Genomic DNA, 25,748 nt, shown 5'->3' with positions numbered 1-25,748 from the left:
GGATGTGCTTCTGAGTCCTCTTCTTGCAGGCTGAGCTTTAGATGAGGAACGCTCCGCCCCTCACGTGGTATCGCGCAGCGCTCTCCCAGTCTTTTGCTCAGCCTCGAAGAGTCAGGCTGTGTTTTCAGAGAGCTCCTTGGCTGATCGTACATTTCTTGCCTATTTCTTGCCTATTCCAACTTCGTCTTCATAAGGTTTGCCTTTCCTTCCTCCTCCTGCGCAAAGGGTCTGGACTTAAGGGAAAAATTTCCCCGTCCCTGGGGCGGCTGTGGCTCGCAGCGCGATAGCGCGACCCCCCACCCTTATCAGATCGCGTCGCTGCCTCCGCGTTGCCTCGTGGCACGCATTTCTTTTATTGCTGGATTCCCCCCACCCTAAACGCCGATCGGGAGGGTCATCGCCCCTAGGGCCCTAGGAGCTGAGCTGACCAGCAAGCCCTCCTTTTCCGTCCCGGAGGCGTCCCGAAGGTTCAGCTTGCGGCCGCCATTTTGGCTCCGCATCGTGGTCGGGCGCCATTTTTAAATACTTTAGCTGCGGTGAATTGGAGCTCCAGGCCTTGGGTTAAAGCCTAGCTGCCCATCTCTTCCACCTGGCCCGCTCCTTTACTACTTGTTGGCCTCCCGCAGCCCGTTTCGCGAAGTTGCAGCCCCCTCCGGTTTTATTTTTCTTGTCTGGAGGCCTGCTGCCAGAGGCCCTCTCTTCAACTCTAGGCCTCAGGCGTTTATTTGACTGATTGGCCTGTACTGAGATACAGTTCTCCCTGTTACGGTTACTGTTTCTATAGATTTAAAAAAAAAAAAAAAAAAAAAAAAAAAAAACACCAAGAGTTCAATTCCTGACAGAGGGTTTTAATCCCATTGAAAAATCTGTGGCTACAATGCATATTATCCTTGATTTGCAGCAGCTTGTTTAGTGACTGTTCAAAGTTACAATGACATTGAAAAAATAATAATAATAATAATAATAATAATAATAATAATAATAATAATAATAATAATAATCATAATATATATGATATTTTTAAAACCAGGGGCTGTTTAGCTCCTGAAGCTAATGTATTGCATATTGTCACCTAATGTGAAATACAAATACAAATACAAAAAAAAAAAAAAAAAAAAAAAATTCTTTTTGTACACCAATATTTCTCATAGATATATAGAGGTATACGTAGAACCTGTATATTCACCTGGTATAAAACATAAAAATAAATAAAGGGAGAAGAAAAATTACAAATTAGAGTATATATATTTCTGTTATCTCCGTACATAACAAATTCCAAAAGGGGAGCGGGCCAGCTTCATCGCCACCCGGCCTCATCCAGGCCTGATCTGGGCGAGCCAACCGCCCTTGCTAGTATTTATTATCTAACATGGCAGACGACAATCCCTCTAAACGTCCTTCCTTGAAGGCTAAGGCAAAGTCCACTACTTGCGCAGGCAGGACAAGGAACCTAAGGGCTCTAGACAGGACAAGGAACCTTCCAAGGCCTCCCAACGTGACGCCTCAAGGCGCCACAAAGCGTTGGAAAAAGAGTCTGACAGGCGTTCAGGGAGTCCCGCCCGGAGCCGTCATTACTTCCTCCTCCAACCACTTTTACACCCACTGCTGCTGGTCTGCGCCAGGACGAACCCTCTACCTCCGAGGTTCCGCCTCACATCAGGGCTTGGATGGAATCAGCCATCCGCCAGAGCATTGCAGAGGGACTACAACACATGACCAGATCAGTCTTCTCTCCATGAGCCTCCGAGCACGACTCTTTATCCATCAGATCCTTCCACAACCGGTCCCCCGGTTGATCAGGTACTCTCTCAGAGGGACAGCCCTCCTCCGGTTGGGGCCCAGGTGGAGGAGGAAGGGGACTTTGGGGATTTCAGGAAGAGGAAGAGGACTCCCAGATGGGATCCTCCGCACAGTGAAACCCTCTTAGAGGCTGACATCATGAAGGGGAGATGTCGGAGGACGAGGGCACTTCCCCACCAACCCTCTTTTGGGGGCTGTTCAAGCCGCACATGTTCAAGTCCCTCCTCCTTAAGGCCAAGTATGTCTCTGGCCTTCTTCCCCAGTCCCCTGCAAACCTTCCCCCGTCCCAGAGGGCCCGGAGGACTCCATTTTCACCCAACCAGTGGTGGAAGCTGAGGTCATCCCTTCCCCTTCCATCTTCGTGGATCCGGTGGCGAAGCAACCCACCTCCACAGGGACCCCTCCTACACCCTCTAGCCAAGACAAGAGATTCCTTAATCTCGATTCGGCACTATCTAGCCTTCTGAACATTCCGGAACTTGATGACCCCATTGTGGGTCTGGTTTTCTCCGCTACCCCTTGTGAGGCCCTAGAGGCCTTGAAACCTGATGACATGCGGCGGAGTTGGTGCTGCGCAGGGCCCACCTATATGACGCCTGGGCCATTAAATCAGCTATGGCGCTCCTTTTTCACAAGGTCCTCTATCCGCTGGCTACGCCAGCTCCAAGGAACACGTCCCGCTTCCAATCTCAGAGCACACCAGGACATAGCGAAGTTAGTGGCTGCAGCCGAGTTCTCGGCTGACGCCACTTACCAGTCGGTAAAATTCTCTTCCAGGGCCAACACATCACGGCTCGCCGCATGCTGGCTCAAACACTGGCAGACGGACGTAAAGAATAAGGTCAAGCTGGCCACTGCTCCCACTAAGGGAGATAAACTGTTTGGCCCAGCTTGATCCACTGTTGGTCGAGGACCGCAGTAAGAGAAAGTATCTACCCCCTTCCCGCCCAGATACCCTAGACCCCCTTCCTTCCGATCCCAGGACCGCTCGGTCCCGGGCGACAGGACCAGACGCGGTGGCAGCTACAGGAGACCCTTCGGGATCGGGAGGAAGGCCCTACCGCAGAAGGTGGAGCTTCTTCCTCCCTCCCCATTGGCGGCCGCCTCAGCCACTTCGCTGCCCAATGGGACATATCCACATCCGATGCATGGGTTAGGGACACAATCAGGTTTGGTCTCGCCCTGGAGTTCAGGTCCGCCCCCTGATTACTTCATCCCATCCCCCCTCCTCAAGGGATCCCTCCAACGTGCACCAATGGATGCAGCCATCCATCATCTTCTTGACATCCAGGCCATGCAACCTGTCCCTCGAATCAGAGAGAAAAGGGCTTTTACTCCCATCTCTTTGGGGTGCCCAAGCACTCTGGGGTTGGAGAGTCATCCTGGACTTGAAACGGCTCAACCGTCACCTTATCCAGCGTAGGTTCAATATGCACTCCTTGCAATCTATCCTTTTAGGCTCCAGGCGGGAGACTGGTTATCTTCCATAGATCTTTCGGAGGCATTCCTCCATATTCCAATCAGGGCCCTCCCATTCAAATTCCCCAGGTTCTGTCATAATAGCCTTCACTATCAATACGTGGCCCTACCCTTTGACTGGCATTGGCCCCCGGACCTTCACCAAGGTCCCGGCGCCCTGGCGGCTCATCTCAGGAGCTGCCCCGTCCGCCTCCACTGCTACTTGGACGTTATCCTTATTCTCTCCCCGTCCAAATCCCAGGCAGTCAGGGATACCAGGGTCACCTCTCGCCTTATGGGCACACGGGTCTCTAGTCAATTGGCAAAGAGCCAACTTACCCCTTCCACCGAATCAACCTCTTGGGTGCCATAATTTATTCCGCTTCTCAAAGAGTTTTCCTCTCTCCGGAGAGTGTTCCTTAGCATTCAAGCCCTGGTCAAACAGAGCAGCCGCTCAAGGAGGGTGGCCTTGCTGGACTTCTCTGAATTGTTGGGCAAAATGGTGTCACCCATCTCTATTATTCCCTGGGCCCGTCTACACAGTAGATCCCTCCAGTGGCTCCTGCTCCCGCTCCAACGATCCGGAAGAAGCAACTCGAAGGCCAGAATCAGGGTCCCTCCAGGGGTCCTCTCGTTTCTTCTCTGGTGGACCAATCCGCCATCATCAGAGGCCACCTCTTCTGCGGAACCTCAATGACTCTCCGTCACTACGGACGCAAGCCTGTCCGGTTGAGGCGCTCATCTCGACTTCGCTCTCGGCACAGGGCAAATGGTCGCCGACCGAGCAGAGGTGCAGTATCAATTGGCTAGAGCTTCACGCTGTCCATCTGGCCCTGTGCAGTTTTTCCTCAGATCCGCAAACATCACGTTCTCGTTCTCACGGACAACGTCACGGCCAAGGCCCATATCAACAGGCAAGGGGGCACCCAGTCCATCCAGCTAATGAGGAAGCCGAGCGCCTTTGCCGCTGGACAGAATCCAACCTCCTATCTCTAAAAGCCGAACACATCTCCGGAGTAGACAATACTCAGGCGGACTGGCTGAGCAGGGCCACGGTGGTCCAGGCAGAATGGCGCTCCATCCATCCCTATTCGAGGAAGCGTCCAGAATATTCGCCTTCCGGTGGTGGACCCTTTCGCCTCTCCGTCCAACACTCAGCTTCCACGGTTCTTCTCCCGGTATCCGTCTCACCGGTCGGAGAATCACAATGCCATGCTTGCCCATGGCCCCTAGGGCTCCTATATGCCTCCCTCCGCTCCCGTTAGTTCCCAGAGTAATACAGAAACTCATTCAGGAGAGGGCAGACCTTTCTCCTGGTGGCTCCCTGTGGCCCAGGCGTCCGTGGTTTGCGGACCTCCGCTTTTTTTATCGGTAACGCCCCATGGAGGATCCCCGGATTGGGTCTCCCTCTCTCAGGGGCCCTTCTGCATCCGGAGCCTCATGGCTCCAGTTAGCCGCCTGGAGGTTGAGCGGATCCGCCTGACTAGTGAGAAGCCCTCAGTCAAGTCATCGACACTATTTTGCCGCCAGGCGACCTTCCACTACACGAATTTATGATGCCACTTGGAAGGGTTCTGCAGTGGTGTAGCGGGTCTCAGATTGATCCCCTCTCTCTCTCTGTGGCTCAGATCCTAGAATTCTTCAGGAAGGCCTTCGCAAGGGCTCGCACCCAACACCCTGAGACTACAATTTCTGCCCTCTCGACCGTGGTCTCCTGTGATAACTACGGTTCCCTTTCTCATCACCCCGATTAGATCTTTCCTTAGGGCGCCACCAACCTGTGCCCTCCCACTGTTCACAGGTTCCCACATGGGACCTCATCAAGGTCCTCGCTTATCTTACTCGTTCCCTGCTCGAGTCTTTGAGGGATTCATCCCTTCAGTTTCTCACCTTTATGGTAGTTTTTTCTAGTAGCTATTACTTCTGCTCGTCGAGTCGGAATTAGCAGCTCTGTCAGTCAGGAGCGATCTATGCGTGTTCCATGCAGACCGAGTGGTCCTTCGTCCCGGCCCCACCTTCCTACCAAAAGTCAACTCTCCCTTCCATAGGTCACAGGATCTGGTTCTACCAAACTTTTGCCCTAGGCCCTCCAGGGGCAGGGGGGTCCTCTGGCACCCCTAGATGTTAGAAGGGCCTTGCGTATATATATTAAGCGCACTCAATCCATGAGAAAGTCGGAATCCCTCTTCCTATCCTTTCAACCCAGGTCACTGGGGCTTAGGTTTCTCCTTCAACCATCAGTCGCTGCATCTGGGCCACCATTGCAGGTACTACCTTTCCCATTCCCTGCCCGCTCCGGTGGAATAACCGCCCATTCCACCAGAAGTGCAGCCACCTCGGCGGCCTGGGCCACGCAAGCCCCCATCGCTGACATTTGTCGGGCAGCCACCTGGACCTCTCCGTCCCCGTTTATCAGACATTATAAAATAGATACGTACGCCTCAGCGGAGGCCTCTTTTGGCCGACGGGTCTTACAGAGGATCATCAGTGATCCGGAGGGGCCTCGGGCCAGACGGAGTCCCACCCGTAGGACAGCCCAGCTTTGGTATGTCCCAGTCTCTGGATGCTCCGAGCGGCTCGAGGGAGAATGGGCGTTGGTTCTTACCTGATACGCCCTTCTCGGCGAGCCGCGAGGAGCATCCAGCCCCACCCTAATTTCTCCGTCTGGTGGGGACTCTTGCTTCAGCCAAGGAGCCAATAGTAGATTAGAAAGAATTAATAACCTCTCTTCTCGTTATCGCAAAACTGGGGAGACGCTGCGCGATACCACGTGAGGGGCGGAGCGTTTCCTCATCTAAAGCTCAGCCTGCAAGAAGAGGACTCAGAAGCACATCCCAGTCTCTGGATGCTCCTCGCGGCTCGCCGAGAAGGGGCGTATCAGGTAAGAACCAACGCCCATTCTGCAGAGGTTTTGCCTTACTCTTTTCCATTTTAAAGTTGGAAAAGCATCCCAAGTCCATAATACAAAGGACTAAGCTTTATAAATTGCTGAAAATGTAAATGTGAAAAAAATAGTATTATGTTTCTTCAGGATGCTATTTTCCTTTTTTAGCATTTGTCAGTCACCATTGGAATAAACATTTTAATATTTTTTTAGGTGAAACCGGCATTGGGAAATCTACCCTTATGAACACTCTTTTTAACACAACATTTGAGACAGAGGAAGCTAGTCATTATGAGCACACAGTCTGTTTACGGCCACGAACGTATGATCTGCAGGAAAGCAATGTCCACCTGAAACTGACCATTGTAGATGCTGTGGGATTTGGAGATCAGATAAATAAAGATGAAAGGCAAGTCACTTTCCAATTTGGTCCAGAAACTTTTGTGTTGTTTTGATGAGAAAAGGATGTGTATATTCTACCTGGAATACAAGACTTTATTTATTGAGCTTGTGATCGGCTACTTATAATATCTGCAATGAAAAGCTTAGACGACACAGCAGTCAGAAAAAAGAGAAAACAGAAATAGGAAATTTCAGATGTCAGCCAGATAAAATACAATCCATTGCCATCTTGTGGCTAAGCTGTAACATTATCTATACAGTTGCCAGATACAATAACATTTCCATGAAAGGCTCCACTTTTTTTGATTCTGAGCTTGCAAGTTATAGTCATTCGCAATTTCTCCACAGGCTCTAATGTAAATTGCTGGGTTGTGCACATGTGGAAAGGAAGATGAAAGAGTAAGGCTTTGGAGTTCTTTTTCCCTCAGATAATCCTGATTCCCTTCCTCCCATTTCCCCACAGAACTAGTCTGCTGGAATCAAGTTGTGTTCATTTCATTTGAGAGCTGCTATACCACTTGCTTCAAAAATTAAGACAAGGGTGCTAGTATCTTCTCTTATGTTCCAATGCTGAACAGCAACAGGAGAGTGCTGTTGTTTTTATATCTCACATGTGAGATTCCCAGAAGATCATCATAGGCAAACAGGAGTGATTTAATTCTGGCTTTGCCTTCCATGGTGTTCAATTCCCAGAGGTTATTGAATGACTTCCGGGGTTCTGTAACTGGTGGGCTTCATGTACAGCAAAACTTATATTTCAAGTCAAAACGTAGAAAATGTCCTAGACCCATGATGGCGAAACTATGGCACGCGTGTCACAGGTGGCACGCAGAAGCATTTGTGCCGGCACACGAGCTGCAGGCAAACTTATCTCACTGCACACGTGAGCACCCCACAGCTGGTTTTCAACCAGTTTGAGGCCTGTTTCGGCCTCCCAAAGGCTTGAGGAAGGCTTCTGCAGGCTTCTACAAGCTTTGTAGGCCGAAATCTAGCCCCGTTTCGTCACTTCCGTTTTTTTCAGAAAAACAGGAAGTGATGAAACGGGGCTAGATTTTGGCCTACAAAGCTTGTAGAAGCCTTCAGAAGCCTTCCTCAAGCCTTTGGGAGGCCTCAAACCGTCCGAAAATCAGCTGTGAGGCACAGTGCAGGTAAGGGGATGGTGGGGTGTGGGGTGGAGGGATTGCACACGCATGTGTAGGGGATGGGGGGGCGCATTGCCTTCTGGGTGCTGGCACGTGAGTGCGAGCGTGCAAGCATGCACTCAATTTTTGGCACAGGAGCCCAAAAAGGTTAGCCACCCCTGTCCTAGACTGAGGTTTCTGCAGTTAATCCATAATTTGATTGGTAAAGCACTTGAGAATCTACTACTACTCTAAAGAAGAATTTAAAGCCAAGGTTTTTAAGGTGACCTGAAATCGATGAGATATGCTTGCTACTTTTATTGCAAGGAACCTCTCTGGTCAAGTTGTTGGTGCCCCCCCATTGTGTTGATTTAGTCATGGCATTTATATCCAGCCTTTGCTCCAGGAGATTAGGTCATCAAACACTCCCTCCTTCGGTTTTTATCCTTTCAACAATCTCGTAAAATAGGTTGGTCTGAGAGATTGACTGGTCCAAAGTCACTCCGTGAACTTCCATGATTTCCAGTGGCTGTACTATGCATAACTTTGTCGCTTGTATCCTTACAATTTATATTGACTATTTCTTAGTATGATTTGATTGCTTATTGTACCCTATGACTGTCATTAAGTGTCGTACCTTATGATTCTTGACTCTTGATGAATGTATCTTTTCTTTTATGTACACTGAGAGCATTTGCACCAAGACAAATTCCTTGTGTGTCCAATCACACTTGGCCAATAAAGTATTCTATTCTGTTCTATTCTATTCTATTCTATTCTATTCTATTCTATTCTATTCTATTCTATTCTATTCTATCCTATCCTATCCTATCCTATCCCATCCCATCCCATCCCATCCCATCCCATTCCATCCCATTCTATGCATAGAGATCTTTCACAAAACAAAGCAGCCATAGGTCATGGCTGTCTGAGTAGAAGGTGCACACGAGGAGGAGGTTGGGCAACTGGAAAAGTATTTACTGCTTGTAGAAGGCTATTCATCTCAGTTGCTTCTGTGCAATCGATCTGTAGTTCGGGGTACAGGTAGTCCTCGACTTACAACAGTTCATTTGGTGACAGCTAAAAGTTACAACGGCACTGAAAAAAAGTGACTCATGACCATATCTCACCATTTCTCTGCGACCTTTACAGCATCCCCGTGACTATGTCATCAGGATTCAGATGCTTGGCAACTGGTTCATCTTTATGACCATTGCTGTGACCTGTGATGACCTTTTGCGACCCTCTCACAAGCAAAATCAATGGGGAAGCCAGATTCATTTATCCAACTAGGTTGCTAACTTATCAACTGCAGTAATTCACTTAACAATTGTGGCAAGAAAAGTCATAAAATGGGACAAAACTCACTGAACTATTGTCTTACTTAACAACAGCAATTTTGGGCTCAATTGTGGTCGTAAATTGAGGACTACCTGTAGTCGGGTTAGAGCTAACTGTAATCCTGGTATTAGAATGCATGATTACTGGATATTGTCAGATTGTAATTCTTGGTGGGTGTGCACCAATGCAGTCAATAGTGTAAGATCTTTGAAGGTGAAACCCAGCACCTTAGCACTTTGTACATGCATAGTCTTTTGGTTTAATCTGTTTCAGCCAGCATTAGATGTTTTTCAGCATGTTAGTGTTTGGTCATTGTTCATGCATGATACCATTCAAGTTGCTAATGGAATTTGTTTTTAGTTACAGGCCAATAGTAGATTACATTGACACGCAGTTTGAAAATTATTTACAAGAAGAGCTAAAAATCCGGCGTTCCCTTTTTAATTATCACGATACAAGAATCCATGTCTGCCTTTATTTTATCACCCCAACTGGCCATTCATTGAAGTCCTTGGATCTGGTGACCATGAAAAAGCTGGATAGTAAAGTAAGTATCCCCACATCACCACAAGTATTGGCTCTTATTTTTGTCTACCTGTCTTCCTTCTTACTTATTATCAATCTTAATGATGCCTTTGGTTGGGAGTTTTCCTACAGTTGTCTGCAAGCATAAACGAATGTCAAATAATTTCAACAAAAACCCTGACCTTTCTCTTTATCAAAAGATCTCCTTTTCTACCTCCCCTCAGAAGAATGGCATAAACACACTCTTCCCAGTTTTGATGAGACTCCATTACCTTCACTTTATTGGAATCATTTTAACCAAACCGCTGACTGTTTTTCCGTTACTTTGGCAATTCAGAAATGTTGAGGCAGCTTGAGCATTACAAGCTGCATCCTACCGAGATGTGAACAAAAGAAAGTGAGGGTGATTGTATTTGGAGATGAGTCATTATTGTTGTCCTTAGAACATTTCAGCAGAGAGATAAAGCCCATGATTCAGGTTCTATGAGTTGCAGATATTCTGATGTCGAAAGCCAATAGGATATAAAACATTGCTGTGGGAGCATCTGAAGAAGCAGCCTTTTTGTGACGTGGTAGTCAAACATAGGGCCTCCTCACAAACATGCTGCCTGTGTTGGGGGGGGAACCTAGCTGACAACTAGTCATTTAATTTATTACGTGGTGATCAAAGAGGAACAGCCGGTCTTCTGAAGTTCACGCTGAGAGGAGAACAAGAGGCACACTACAAAGGTCACTGATGCAAAGAGATTCATGTGCACAAAATAGAATGATAATGCTCATCCCAATTAGTAGACATGTTAAAATGTAAAAGAAACAAAAAAAATAGTGCTATTTTTAAATAGTAAGGTAAAGGTTCCCCTCGCACATACGTGCTAGTCGTTTCCAGCTCTAGAGGGCGGTGCTCATCTCAGTTACAAAGCCGAAGAGCCAGCACTGTCCAAAGACATCTCCATAGTCAAGTGGCTGGCATGACTGAATGCCCAAAGGCACATGGAATGCTGTTACATTCCCACCAAGGTGGTCCCTATTTTTCTATTTGCATTTTTACATGTTTGGAACTGCTAGGTTGGCAGAAGCTGGGATAAGTAATGGGAGCTCACTCTGTTATGTAGTGCTAGGGATTCGAACTGCTGACCTTTCTGATCGACAAGCTCAGTGTCTTAGCCACTGAGCCACTGCGTCCCCTTTAAATAGTAGCAGCATTTAATCTGCTAGAAAATACTGATGAGGTTTCTCACCCGAGGACAGTGGTGGCAAACCGTTTGGGCTTGGCATATCAAAATATTTTTTAAAAGTGCCCACCTTGATTCTGCTGGCGTGTCACACACCAGCACACATGGATGGACAAAAGAGAAACAATAACAAAGAGCAATGAATTATATACATTTAATATTTAATAAGTAAATGCATAATTGTAAATGTTATTTGAAATTCCCATCTGAGGATCTGAGCTCAGGATTGCAGACAATCTAGGCATCGGAAAATGTTCTTGCGTGGTCTTGTAGTCTCTAAAAAGAGCGGGAAAGCACTTCCTGTTCTCATGTGATTTTCAAAGACTCCAGAAGGTGTGTGAGAACAGAGTCCTCTTGTGCCACTTTCAGAGGGAGGCCTGACATTTCACCAAAAATGACATGCAGTATTGCTTGTGACACACATGTCATAGGTTTACCATCACTGTCCTAGAACAACCAGATACAGGTTTCAAAAATCCAACCAATAGGTGTTAGCAAAGAGGTGAAGAAACACCTTAACTCTTTGTTGTCAATTAGTGGCCTGGATTTTAAGCAGTGCTACTTCAAAACAGAATAACATAGTTGGAAAGGATCTTGGAGATCTTTTAGTCCAACCTCCTGCTCAAACAGGAGCCCGTATACCATTTCAGACAAATGGCTGTCCAATCTCTTCTTAAAAACATCCCGTGATGGAGCACCCACAAATTCTGAAGGCAAACCAGAAGTTCATTCACTGTAGATTTTGTTATCTAATATGCTATTGATTTTGCAGTTGGGCTGCATGCTAGATATGTAGATGTTGACCAGCGCATTTGTATGTGACTGTAACTTTCTGGACATGATTATTTCCTTGGCCTTGGAGAGATTTCATGTAGTATGGGATCATGCACAAATCAGTCTGAGAGATATCAGTGGATGTGGTAGTAATTGAAATTTTTCATATAATATGAGATCGTCCTGTCACTTGGTAAGTATTAACAACTTTCAAGTTCGACTCAGGTCATACAGCTTCTAGATATTTTAAGAGATTTTCTGCTGAAGAGGAGAAGAGCACAATCTTAATCCTTGTTTTGCTTAATCCTGATATGGATTACAGAGGAGAATCCCATAAACCTCATTCCCATGGATGTAATGGGCCTTGTCTCTAGATGAAGGCTTGTCTCTAGGTGAAACTTGGGCTGTTTTGCGGTCTATCTCCTCTTTTCTGTGCTTTAATTGTGGGGGCTGGCCCTAAAGCGCTCCAGGTGAGGAAGGATGCATCAAAACAACAGATCAGAAATTAGTTATAAAATGGGGGGAAACTAGGGATGTAAACCTCTGCCACAAGACCTCTGTTATATTTCACTCTCTGTTATTTCTGCCCAGCTCAAGCAGAATGAATATTCCTCCAAATAATAAACTGCTTTTTTCTTAAAGATGCAACTATTACTTTGAATTTGGTTTCTTTTAATAATCTGCAGTGGTAGACAAGAAATAAAGTTATGGAAAAGATTGAAAAATGAAAATATTTGACATTTAATTAAGTTGGAATTTCTTTTCTACTTAATTTATTTTTAAGGCCCTGATGCTTTCCTCTTCTGAGACATATGTGATTTAGATATGACATGTACTGGCTGGAGATCAAACGTCTTCTCAGCAAAGATTTATATTTTATTAAGCATCTGACATTGTGTTCCAATGTTCAGCAGAATCAGCAGGATGATGTCAAACTTGAGTAGACTGTCTGGATTTTCTATGATATTAAGGAATCTTGTTCAGAAGTGTGACTTCATCAGTGGGTGACCTTTTTACCCAGCCTGCTCGCCCATTGTGCATTTGTGTGCAGCTGAACTCATAACCAAACCAGCTGCTGCCTCCTCTATCTAATTACTTCTAGACAGCCAAAAACTCATCTTCAAAACTGAATTCCTCAGTTAAATAATAGGTGGTTGGAATTGCAGTTGAAACAGTCTAGTCAAACTGGAACTGATCCACCTCTAGCAGTTCATAAGGAATAAGAGAACGTTAGCAGGAATCAACCCTTTCCTGCTTTGCTGTTCAAATGGAACTCATGTATATATAGCACAGTAAAGTATAGTGCCAAATACTTGCCTCTATAGGAGGATTTTTGTGACTGACTCTTGTTAAATGAGAATAAAAAGGTGTGCCTCTTTATTCTAGCTCCAGGCTTGGTTTTTCCTGGAGTTATTTCCAGAGCTCGGGATTTAAACTCTAAGCTCAAGAAATAGTACAGGAATAGTACTGGATAAAGCTGAAAAGACTACAAGATATCATGAGACTTCAAAGTGATGTATATTTAAGAGTAGTAGATTCCCTGTTAGGAGATCTCCAGCAAATAATTTGATAAAACTTACCCAGTTTGCCCTGATTTTTATAGAGAAGCTGAATTGGATCTGAAACCAAACATCAGCTTGCTCTGTAGCAAATTGCTATTCAATAGAAAGTAATTCCAGATTCATATATTTTTATATATATATATATAGTTTTTTGTATTCTAGCCAGTGATGGTAATTTCCTCACTGTAAAAAGAACAAGAACAAGATCTGGTTGTCTTTGTTAAAGGTAAGCAGTATGATCCAGCTATTAAAAAGATGAATATTATTTTGGAGTACATAAACCAGAACATAAAAAGTCTGGGTCATGAAAAGTCATTCTTCCCAGCTTTTATTCTCTGTTGAGATCTCCCATGTCCAGTTCTGGACACCACAGTTCCCAAAGGACAATAACAGATTGGGACAAGTTCAGAGAAGCGCGATCAAACTAGGGAAGGGTCTGGAAAAAACAAACCCTATGACAAATGGTTACAAAAAAAATCTGTCTATATTTGGTCTACAGAAAAGAGGAGACATATGATAGCAGTCTTCAAATATTTGGAAGGCTGTCATGTAGAAACAGAAGTGGAATTCCTTTCCGTTGTCTCAGAGAGCAGGATCAGAATCCAAGGGCTAAAACTACGGGGAAGGTAGCTTAGTTAGATACTAGAAGGGCCTTCATGACTGCATGCACTGTCAATCAGTGGAACAAGCTACCACATTATGTGATGAGTTCTTCTTTACCAGAGATCTTCAAAAAGCCATTGGATGATCGTAAATACTGAGATTGAGAAATAGTGCTCTAGTAAATCCTGCAGTAGGCAGGGAGTTTATTTATTCATATATACAACCTGTAGCCCTTCCAATTCCTAGCAACTCTGGATTGCTTACAATTAAAGTGTGTGTGGGGGGGGGGGCAGGACCCACAAAGAATCATGAACAGCCTCAGAAGGAAAATATAACCAAATGAAACGAGCCAGCAGAGGTTCAACCTTCTTTCTGCTCCAAAATGTGGGAGAACAGCCAGGTCTTTAATAGTTTCCTGTATGTCATGAGGATTGGAGTGATCTGGATCTCTGGAGGGATGTAATTCTAGAGTGTAAGAGCCACAACAGAGGAATTGAATTAGACGACCTCTATGATCTTCCAGCTCTTATGATTCTGGGCACCCTTCCATTGGAATTTGTTGGAGATCTTTGTGTTTTTGTTTCTACAGCCATTAAGGAAAGTGTTTTTCACTGTTGTGTATGTGGCCAGGTGTTCAACTTGAAACTTAATTTCAGTGAAGTGGTATGATTATAAGACCGCTTTTAGACTTCCTGCTGGTGGATTTTTTTTGGCACACACAAACATTTTTTCTCACTTAAAAGGATAAAAACTAAACATACCCATTTTGTAAAACTAATTGGGAAGCCAGTGAATGAAAAGTCAAGCAGTTTCCTATAAGAAGTGTTAACATTTTTATTGGTTGCCAACTGTTTCCAAATTCCATTACTTCATAAAGCTCTCCAGGATGTTAAAGGCAAAAGCTGAGATGTGAAATACCATATGCAGGAAAACGGGAGTTTTGCTTTTCTTGGATCTTCAGAAAAGCTCCTCTGCAGTCAGGAAGTTCTCCATGGTGGTCAAATTTATATACTACAAGATATCTGGCAGCTATCTGGAGATAATCCCTTGCCATATGTGCACGATGCCTATATGAAGAGATTGGATCCACAGGCATTACTCTCTTGGGGTCCAAATTGCCTGCACGTGATGTGTAACTTCTGTGATTGAAAGTTGAGTTGAGGCCAAAAGTCAGAAGGGCTGGACTACAATTTTCTCCTTTTCCATTTTACTTCCTCCTTACCTCAAGCCCTCAATGATGTACAGGGAGTCCTTATCATATGACCAAAATTGTGATTGGCATTTTGGTCACTAAGTGATATGGTCATTCCATCATGTGACCAGACCTGATTTTATGACCATTTTATTGGGGTCATTGCATGAATCATTAAACAAATCCAGCTGACCTCATTGATTTTGCTTGTCAAAAGCTGTCTGGGAAGGTTGCAAATCATGACTCTGTGGCTGTAGGCCATTGCAACTGATCTTAAATGCAAGCTGGTTGCCAAGTACCCAAATCACAGTTGTGACCATAGGAGACGTACAACAGTCATAATATTGAGGACAAGCTGAAAGTAACTTTTTCCAGTACCATTGTAACAGAATCATCATTAAATGAATGTTCACACATTGAGGACTACATATAAAGATTATATCTGGTTTTGGGGACTAGTTGGATATATCACTATAGAGCATAGGGCTATCTGCAACCTGGCAGTATTCGGGTTTTCATTCAGTGAATCATTGGAGCTGAAAAGATTAGCATTAACATTTAGGGTAAAAGCAAGATTGAAAGGAACATTTTCTGAACCTTCCCCTTCAGTTTTTGGCTTTACATTTTGAAGGAGAGCAGTGGTTTCCAAAAGCATAATTGAAAAATGCTTTCCTAGCATCCAGGCAGATTCCCATCCACCTTATCACTGTTCCAAAGGACAGCAGGAAAGAGGAGCCAAAACAGTGTCCTGTCCAAGGGAAAGGGAAGAAAGAGCTAATACAGGGGAGCATGAGCCGTACCATCTCACGCTGAGTCTCTTTCAAGGGGTTCCTGCATCCCTTCTGATCCAGCAAATGTAGGAAAGAGGACAGATACAAGCCTCCCCAGCCCTACACAGTCCTTGGAGGAGATGGGCAATCTACAAACATGAAAAAATGAATGAATGAAAACTGTATTTACTGCCAAAGAAAATTATGGAAAGATTAAGCACTGCAGCCATCAATAATGTGGTGGCTGATCCTGCAAAGACTCAGGTGAGAAGAGAGCTGAAAACAACTAAGGTGGTTCCATTAGACTGCAGCCCTATTAATAGATTGCATCAATCAGTTGGAGCCAGAATAACTCAATGGAGCTGAGTCAGTTCATTCAATTCCAAAGGGCCTTCAATTTGAGGAGTTCTTAATCTTCATAGGACATCACCATTTCATCACCATCTTCCTGTTGTTCAAATCCAGCAGTTGTATGCACAAAAGGGAAAAATACCTTGTCAAAATTTCTGGCAATCACCCAAAATGTTATATTTCTTGAAGCAGGCATAGAACTTATGTCAGAGATAATTGAAGAACTGGCTTGTACTGCTTAAGGATCAAGGACATGGATAGGTATTCCATTTTGGTAGCAGATTCATAAATATGAATCTTAGGGATGGGTTGGATGTTGCTAAAATGACAGATATTAATTAATTTTTTGTTAATACATCATACTGAGCAAATTCAAAAACATTCTGCAGATCCAGGCATGCAGATAGATTAAACTCTACGATAAAATGTATTTAATCAGTTGCAGAGCATATTTACAGGAGTTTTATTTTGTATTATTGCTCTGGTTGAGGATCAGTTAATGAAGGTATCCTGTAGATTTTGTGGAATTAATAGCTCCTGTCATGTTGGACCTTTGGCCATGCCAATTATGGCTGCTGGAAGCTCCAGGCCTGAGCATCTGAAGGCACTGGGTTTGGCATGGAACTTGAAATTTATTGTGGTTATGAATGATACTTTCCCCTTTCAATTCTGTTGAGTGTGTAGGTCAGAGGTTTCCAAACTTGGCAACTTTAAGACTTGTGGACTTCAACTCCCAGCTGGCTGGAGAATTCTGAGAGTTGAAGTCCACAAGTCTTAAAGTTGCCAAGTTTGGGGACCCCTGGTGTAAGTGGTATTCAAAGGGGCAGCATGGTTTCACTAAGCTTTGATTGAAACGTCCCTTTCAAGAGGTGTCCTAGATTGCCATGTCACTTTTCTTTGAAGTGCTGATCCAAGGGGTCCAAAGCCATTTGATCTGGAGCAAAAAAAAAAAAAAAAAGACTTTCTGGACTTTCATAGACCTTCTGTCCATGTTCGGTGATCTGTCTCTAGTATCCAGATTGAATCATTCCACTTTTTTGCTTGGGAGAGCAGCTTACTATTTTGGGTCAAGATGTATCCTGGATCACAGTCTGGATCAAGGTAGGGCAAGATCGCTCAGCAGAAGATACAGTCAGGCAATTTCCTTCTTCAGAGCTGAAAAAGACCATACTTTTTAAACCAGCGTTTCCCAATCTCAGCAACTCCCAGAATTCTAGACTGAATGTGTCATGCCCCTGGTGGAGACTGACTCTGAGGGAGAGGAGGAACAGCCGACAGGGAGTGGAAGTGTGGCTCCAAGGTTGTGGAGGAGGCTAGGGAAGGGCAGAGGTCGGCTGGGCAGTCAGAGGAGGACCCAGGACCATCCCCTCTCCATCCTAGGGCACACAGGGAAGAGAGGGTAAGGGAGAGACATGGTCTACTGGGGAGGAGAGGGCCTTGATCCTCTTCATGGGCTGCAGCTGTGACAACTGGATAAGAGGACGGACATGCATATGAGCGAGTGCTGGAAACAAAGCGTGGAAATATCTCTAGTTTATTGTTCCTCTCTGAGTTTGGCGTCCTTCCCAGTGTGTGTTCTGATATCTGTGGACGTCTTCAAGCCCTTATCTTGCCTGGTTTATGTTGTTTTTTACTCTATATAATTTAAACGGTATTTCCTCCTTCTTGTAACTGCTTGTGTGGGAGTTTTTTGTCTCCAATCAAGAATATTTAGAGTTTGGAAGCAAGGTGAAGGAATAAAAGGGGCTTCACCTGTTTTTGTAACTGTGTTTATTTTATGTCTGGGTCATCACAGAATGAAACAAGTAGCTTGTTTATCAGAGTAGGGAGATGTTTCTTTAGAGTGGACAGTGTTCTTTTCAAAAATCCTTGCTTACTTGTTTCATAATCTCTGTATTTTTGCACCTGTCCCTTCTTTTGATGTTTCAACAAAAGCAATTCATATTCAGCAGCATACAAAGAACATGTTATTCTTTTGGTCAGCCTGTGTTGCGGAATGTTTTTTAAGACCTCATGTTTTTAACAAATCTCATGCATTCCTCATATTTTCCCTGAAGCGAAAAAACCTAAAATTAAATAGCTTTCAAAAGAGAATAGGAAAGATATAACTTAAGCTGCACCTATATATAACTTTAATTCACACCTTTATTATTAAGTTAAATTTATTTTGTGTTATGAAGAATTGTGAAAAAGTGTAGAGTTAATTTGCTTCAGAAATCATTTAGCCCTAACCTCTTCACATTTTTATATATTTATTTCAACTATGAATTGCATTTCTAGATTTTTGAGGTATTTATTACTGTGGTCTTTTTAATTTATATTTGCTGTTTTTATACTCTCGCTTTTTATCTATTGTGCTTTAACTAGAGTTGCCTTTGGTGAGATGAGCTTCTATATTAATTTTATAAATAATCAAACAAATAAATGTTAGATTAAGTTTTCCTAACGGATTCAGATCCTGTCTACCAGGACAACAGCAAACAAACCCTTTACAAAAATTTACAGAGACAGTTATATGTTTTCCCAGTCATTGTTTCTGTAAGCTATACATATACGTCTCTTTTCACTATTCTTCAACACTTCGTTTCCAGTTCCTTTACATCTTGTTAGCCCTTCTCAGAACTTATTCTAGTTTGTTCATATCTTTTAACATTAATCTTTTAGCCACTGTCATTTAATGTTTAATTCTGCCTGCACTCCTAGCTGGCATTAATCTATTCTGTAGCTAATTCATGACTGTTTACAGAAAGCTCAGTTTTTAATTATTTCTTGTTTTTTTCACTGCTCTCCAGGTAAACATTATTCCCATCATTGCCAAGGCTGACACTATTTCTAAGAGTGAATTGCACAAGTTTAAGATTAAGATCATGAGCGAACTGGTCAGTAACGGAGTACAGATTTATCAGTTCCCTACTGATGATGATGCTGTATCTGAGATTAACTCTGTGATGAATGTAAGTAACATGTTCTTCTGTAGACTTTCTATGCTTCTGTACAGTAGAACCTCTGATCATGAACGGCCGATTTTCCCTTCCGCACCATTTTTTTTGTAAGTGCCGAATTTCAAAAATTATTATTGGGTTGCGACCAAAGTTATGGAATGAATTATGGTCATGACCAGAGGTTCTACTGTATTTATAGCAGTGACCTTGAGAAATTGTATGTTGTGTTTGCTGGTGAATGCCATTATAATAACATTTATTCCTATCATTTCTCGAATGGATATGCAAGGAAGCCGTGGCAGTCTCTCAGTCTGGAGTGGTTGCCATTTATGACAATCCAGTGATTTGGTGTGGAATATAATCTTTCTCCCTTGATACATTTCATATTTAATGTATGTTTAGAATGGAATCTGAATTTGTAATACAGTCTGGAAAGTCACTATAAAGTCCTTCATATTGGATAAATGGATAAATTTTAGATTGAGAGTATTTAAATAATTTTTGACATATATTGTGTTAGAGCAAAACATTAGTCAGATTGATGCATGTAACTATTCTGTATTTCAGTAAAGGGAAGAGGAGGAGAAAGAAAAAAATGATCTGCCATCATCTGAGGGAGCAAAATGTTTCTATTGCTTTTTTAATTTGTTATTACATTTGTAACTTGTCTTTGCTTTGCACAACTCAAGACATCACACTTAATGCTCCCACTGCCTATTTCTCCTCAGTAACAGTCCTATGAGGTGGCTTATGTTAGAAGCCACAGTCTCCCAATTTCTAATCCAGCACCTTAGCCACTATGCCAAATTGACTTTTTTTCCCCACCCTGTTTATTAGTGTATTACATTTTATCCCATTTAGCATGGAATTCAAATTTCTTGCAGTAATCCCAACAAGAAGTAAATTGTGCTAGGAGAAAACAAATACTGTTAATTTGATCAGTGATGAGCAATTAAAAAAAGCAACACAAAATTAAAATCAAATAGATGAGATAACACACAAGCATAAAAAAGACAAAATGCCAAATAAAAATGTATCATACTGTACAGTACTATCATTACCTCAGCAAGTGTAAATATATGTTACCTAAAACAAAGATACCTAACGTGTTAAACTTGATGTAATGAATAAAAACAGAAGTGGTTACTTCTGTGGGCAGTTATGTCTTATTTTCATCATTGCAATACAGAATTTGGCTACTGCACAAGTGATAAAGGGTTTTGCATTTTCTAGAAGATGGTTCATATAGAAATTATCTGGCCTTCCTGGAAATTTATATATGAGGGGAAGATATACTTAGACCTGGTATCCCCTATAGAATTTACCTTGTAGAAATGAGACAATTATTGGCCCTGACAACATGCTATGAGGCAGAAAAATCTCCTGGCTATTCTGCTAGTTTAGCTATTCCTGCAAGTAACTAGAATAGCAAACTATTGTTTAGCATGCCATAATGATTTGTAAAAACAAAAGGGTTTGTTCTGTTTGGCTCATTCTTCTATCTGTAATTGCTCAAAATAAACTTCTGTGTGTGGATGCAAAGATGTGGAATGCAGTATGTAAAGAGCGCCAAAAACATTATTCACAACACTGGTGGATTTAAAAATTCCATACATGATTTTATTACAAATTCAGGAGTAACCTTTTATTTAATGGGCTGCAGAATAATAATCTTTCAAAAATTAGGATTTGTTTTGTTTGTCTTGGCAGTCCTGTCTTAACATCATGCTGATTCTATAGACATCAAAAATTGTTTTCTGTTAGGAAATTTGCATTGAAAGTAAAAAAAAAAAAAAAGTCCTCTTTGCCCTGAATTGCATAGCTATGTTTTTCCTCAAAGGCTCATCTGCCATTTGCTGTTGTGGGAAGCACAGAAGAAGTAAAAGTGGGAAATAAAATGGTGAGAGCTCGGCAGTATCCATGGGGTGTTGTACAAGGTAGGTTGTCATTGTAGACATGTTTAACAGTGGCACAAATCCTTGCATTTTGTAACTTGCTAAAGAATATTTATTGTTGCTGTTGTTCTTGTGGCTGATTGCACAGTGAACCAGATGTTTAGACTGGAATTGACATTTTTATTCACCTGTCAATTATTATCATATTTTTATCCACCTTTTTATCTATTTTATCGTGTGTGTGTGAGAGAGAGAGAGAGACAAAGACAGAGACAGAGAGAGAGAGTGTGTGTAGGTTTGTGTGTATTATATTTGAATAAAAGAATAGTGCCCACTCAATAGATATTACGAGTGGGCTTATGTAAACATAATTTGGGAAAGCCAGTGAATGTCATGGTCATGAAACAATAATTCAGAAAGATCATTTCACTAACATTTTTGTTGTTTATGTTGTTGCCTTAAGTGTTATTTTTTATATTCACCCGTGAATTTGGCTCTGCATACATTTTAATATTTAATAGATTATTTATTATCTTGCCACTCTTTGAATTACACTTTCATTTTTTTTACAAAGTTTGATTGTTTAAGTATCCTAAAAATTTTATTTGAGTTTTATCCCACTTTATTACTTTTTAAGTTTGCCAAGGTGGCCAATATAGCTAATACTCCTTCCTCCTCCTATTTTCCCCATAATAACAACCCTGTGTGGTAGGTTGGTCTGAGAAAAGATGACTGGTCCAAAGTCACCCAGTCGCTTTTGTGCCTGAGGCAGAATAGAACTCACGGTCTCTTGTTTTCTAGGTCACCACATTAAACACTAATTAAACTAACATCTGTGGAAAGGCATGCAAATGTTTGTACACATTAAATGGGAAGAGGGGTGTAATAGTTTAACAACATTGATATATGATTTGATCTTAATGTTTGTAATTGGTTCTGAAAAGTAGCTTCCAGTAGCCTAGGAATAATAGGATTTCAAAAATGATTTGCAACAAACGCTGGATAAATAAATCAGCCTCTGCTAGTCAGCAAAGCAGAGACGTCATGTTTCCGAGGCTTCCACGTGATTGCTTTAACGATTCAAACAGAGTTGCTTTGTGTTCCCACACATGGCAAAGCCCCTCTTTCCACACAGCTGCAAGGGAGGGAGCCCTTTTGAAGTGAGGGTGATGAACTTCTGAGCAAAATATACACAGGAGCCTGCAGTCTTATCACCATTTCTAATCTCTCTATTCCAACACTTCCACTTTCCTGGAAGATGCTGTTTTTATACGAACGCTGCATTCATCTTGCAAGAGGAGTGTGTGTTCACATACGTGCCCATGTGCAGACGCTTGCCTCTATGTGAGCCAGTCAGTTTCTCCTATGTATTTTCACACCCGCTATTTGTTTTAATAGTTGAAAATGAAAGCCACTGTGACTTTATGAAACTGCGGGAAATGCTGATCCGAGTGAACATGGAAGACCTGAGAGAGCAAACTCATGCTCGCCATTATGAGCTTTATAGGCGGTGTAAGCTAGAAGAAATGGGCTTCAAGGATACAGATCCTGACAGCCAGCCATTCAGGTAAGAAAGCCTTACCTTTACCCTCTCCTGCCCCCCAGCCCACATTAATACACTAAAGCAGGGGTGTCCAACCTTGGCAACTTTAAGACTTGTGGACTTCAACTCCCAGAATTCCTCAGCCAGCTTTGGAATGGAATTCTGGGAGTTGAAGTCCACAAGTCTTAAAGTTTCCAAGGTTGGACACCCCTGCACTAAAGGGAGCTGTGAAAACTGGATGTTCTTTTGGGGTCTGTGGGAGTGTTACCCTCAGTGTGTGAGGTTGACATGATATCTCTTCATGTTTTCTCTCTGCTGGTGTTTTCCCCTTTCTGACACATGGATGTTTTTTTTCATGGGGTATAAAAAAGATGCAATTTCAGACCTGTGTGACCTTGAATAGTTATCTTGCATCTTTTTCTTTAATGCCTGGACAATTTGGAATTTGTGTTTCCCGCCAGCCTTCAAGAAACGTACGAGACCAAAAGAAAAGAGTTCCTTTGTGAATTGCAAAAAAAAGAGGAAGAAATGAGACAGATGTTTGTGAACAAGGTCAAGGAGACGGAGTCTGAACTGAAAGAAAAGGAGAGAGAAGTGAGTACGGCAGAAAATGAGACTGCCAGACAAATCCCTACATTAGACAGGAATGAGTTTTTCTTTTTGTTTTGCCTGTATTGATCAAATGCTCTGAACAGGGAATCTCCAGATCCTTCTAATATTAAAAGGTTAAACTGGCCTAATATTCTCTTCCCACTGGTAGATCATTAAATCCCTCTGGAAATTTAGTATTAGGACACAAAACACTTATATGCATGTGTGGGTATGCGTATGTATGCAAGCCAGTGCTTGTAAGAAGATGTTGGTTATTTATTTATTAAATTTGTTTGCCACCTATCTCACTGTGGATGTTAAAGCTTAAGAGTCCTGCCATTTCTTTAGCTTACTTGATTTTGTTTTGTTTCAACAAAGTGAAGTTATGTAGGACTTAAAAGTCAGAAGACTGATTTTCCGGGGAGAAGGGTAACACAATTGTTACATTTTAAAATGTTCCAAATTGATGGTATCACAGAGGATTATTACTTCCCATGAACCTGCTTATTTTACAATGATGGGATTGCCCATGTATCAATCAGTAAACTGCGGTAGAGTTCATACAGTGCTTGGCAGCAAAGTCATTTCTTTAAAACAAAGGGAACTAGGGACTTTTTGTTTCCTCTGCATCAATCAAACATGATGTACTTTAGCAGTATAAAAACAGCTATAAACCTGACCACACTACAGAATGCTTATATACATTCTCAAGGAAATAATCCAGTTAATTAAGAATAAGGGAGCATATAATTGCAGAAAAATGATATTTTAAGGGAAGGATTATCTTGAAATTGTAAAAGGAATTTTACACAGAAGATGTGGAATCCCTATGTTGAGTGGTCATGAAGCTTCCATAAAGGGGCTTTAAGCATGTAAATCTGAGCCCAAAGACAATACCCATGATGCATTTATCTTGCCTGAAAAACAGAATAACAGAGTGGGAAGGGACCTTGGAGGTCTTCTAGTCCAGCCCTCTGCTCAAGCAAGAGACCCAATACCATTCCAGACAAGTGGTTGTTCAGTCTTTTCTTAAAAGCCTCCAGTGATGGAGCTTGTAAAGGCAAGCCATTTCACTGGTTAATTGTTCTCACTGTTAGGAAATTTCTTCGTAATTCTAAGTTGTGTCTCTCCTTGATTAGTTTCCATCCATTGTTTCTTGCCTTGCCTTCTGATGCTTTGGAAAATAGTTGACCCCCTCTTCTTTGTGGCAGCACCTCAAATATTGGAACACTGCTATCATATCACACTTAGTCCTTCTTCTCACTAGACTAGACAAATCCGATTAATGTGACCGTTCTTCATATGTTTTAGCCTCCAGACCACTAATCACTTTTGTTGTTCTTTTCTGCATTCTTTCTAGCATCTCTGCATTTTTATAATGTGGTGACCAAAACTGGATGCAGCATTCTAAGTGTGGTCCTACTAAGACTTTATAAAGCAGTACTAATACTTCACGTATTCTATTAATGCAACCTAGGATTAGAATAGAATCGTGCATGTCTTAAGCGCTAAAATGGGCACTTGTGTCCAGTGGCTGTACTGTTAATTTTCTTTGGTCCCTAGGCCAAAGTAATGCTATTCATAAACAGTAATGTAATGTGATGGTGGAGGATTCAGGATCAGGTTTTTGGCTCAATTTGTGAGGTTGGGGGATTTTTATGGGAGAACACTTAGGAACCCTTAGGGTTAAAGAAAAACTCTGTGAAATGTTTGTAAATTTGCTATGTAGTTGAAACATCCCACACAACTACTGTATTTCTTACTTAGCGTATAGTCTGACATGATGTGTAATGCATATTCTGGAGTAATCATTGGAAGACCTTTTTGCAGGCCAGAACTGGTTTCAATGCCAGACAGAGCCTGGGTTAGATTTCCTTTCTTTCTTCCCCCCAACCTCCCAGCTGCATGACAAATTTGAACATCTCAAGCGAATACATCAGGAGGAAAAGAGGAAAGTGGAGGAGAAAAGAAGAGACCTGGAGGAGGAGATGAATGCCTTCAACAGGCGGAAGGTGGCAGTTGAAACACTACAGTTTCAGAACCTGCAAGCCACTTCACAGCAGCCACTGAAGAAAGATAAAGACAAGAAAAAGTAAGCCACTTTGTCTACCTTTTCCAAGATCAGATATTCACAGCTGATCATATAAACACGTTGCAACAGTTATTTGCAACAGTTTTGCAAATAATTTGCAACAATATTGGTAGAACAAATTATTTGCAACAATAAATAACAGTTGTTTAAACAAAACAAAACCTAAGGTTTAATTTGCCCATTTAGAACACTTTCAAATCCTAATAGTTATGATAAGCCAAAGGAATACCTTTTAAACTAATTGGAAAGAGACAAATGATTCTTAGATCTGAGAAGGTGCTTGATTATCCTGATTCCTGCAAGGAATGCTGGTTCTGCTAATCCCCCTGGAAGTTAATGAAGTTAGTTTTCTTTACTGTTCGGTTCTGCAATCTTTGATATTTAAGCAGTACCAGAAGCACAGTATCTGGACACCAACAAAGTGAAGAGCAGAGAACAATGAATTGAGGAATAGAAGCACTTAGCATATACATGAGTACTTAACTTTAGAGTATGATTCATGCTCCATAAATGTGCAGTTATCCTTCTCCGGTGTGCTGGACGGAGAATCCAAGGCAAGGGTTAACTTTTCCTGTTCTGCTTAGAAACTGAGTCAATCAGATCTTTGGTCACGCCTCCTTTGCATGAGCATGCCCTGTTTTGACTCAGTCTTCAAACAGAGGAGACATGC

General features: G+C 42.5%; 1 protein-coding gene across 9 annotated transcripts in view; it reads left to right on the top strand.

The window, feature by feature from the left end:
* Positions 1–25,748, top strand: part of SEPTIN8 (septin 8) — an 89,942-nt gene that overhangs the window by 45,701 nt on the left and 18,493 nt on the right. For 6 of the 9 annotated variants that reach the window (XM_087955361.1, XM_087955358.1, XM_087955362.1 and 3 more), the window contains 7 exons: positions 6,356–6,551; positions 9,367–9,553; positions 18,808–18,969; positions 20,798–20,894; positions 22,251–22,419; positions 22,857–22,989; positions 24,888–25,078. In XM_087955361.1, the coding sequence (XP_087811487.1) occupies positions 6,385–6,551; positions 9,367–9,553; positions 18,808–18,969; positions 20,798–20,894; positions 22,251–22,419; positions 22,857–22,989; positions 24,888–25,078 (1,106 nt within the window). In that variant the 5' untranslated portion in view covers positions 6,356–6,384. The remainder of the gene's footprint in view (positions 1–6,355; positions 6,552–9,366; positions 9,554–18,807; positions 18,970–20,797; positions 20,895–22,250; positions 22,420–22,856; positions 22,990–24,887; positions 25,079–25,748) is intronic. The other 3 variants (XM_087955359.1, XM_087955363.1, XM_026687629.2) reach the window with 1 other exon arrangement.

The sequence above is a fragment of the Notechis scutatus genome, chromosome 2 (genome assembly GCF_049901735.1).
Source record: "Notechis scutatus isolate UNSWTSFEM ecotype Mainland chromosome 2, rNotScu1.2, whole genome shotgun sequence".
Lineage (NCBI taxonomy): Eukaryota > Metazoa > Chordata > Lepidosauria > Squamata > Elapidae > Notechis > Notechis scutatus.
The sequence above is the reverse complement of the archived record's forward strand: the minus strand, read 5'-3'. Positions and strand labels throughout refer to the sequence as shown.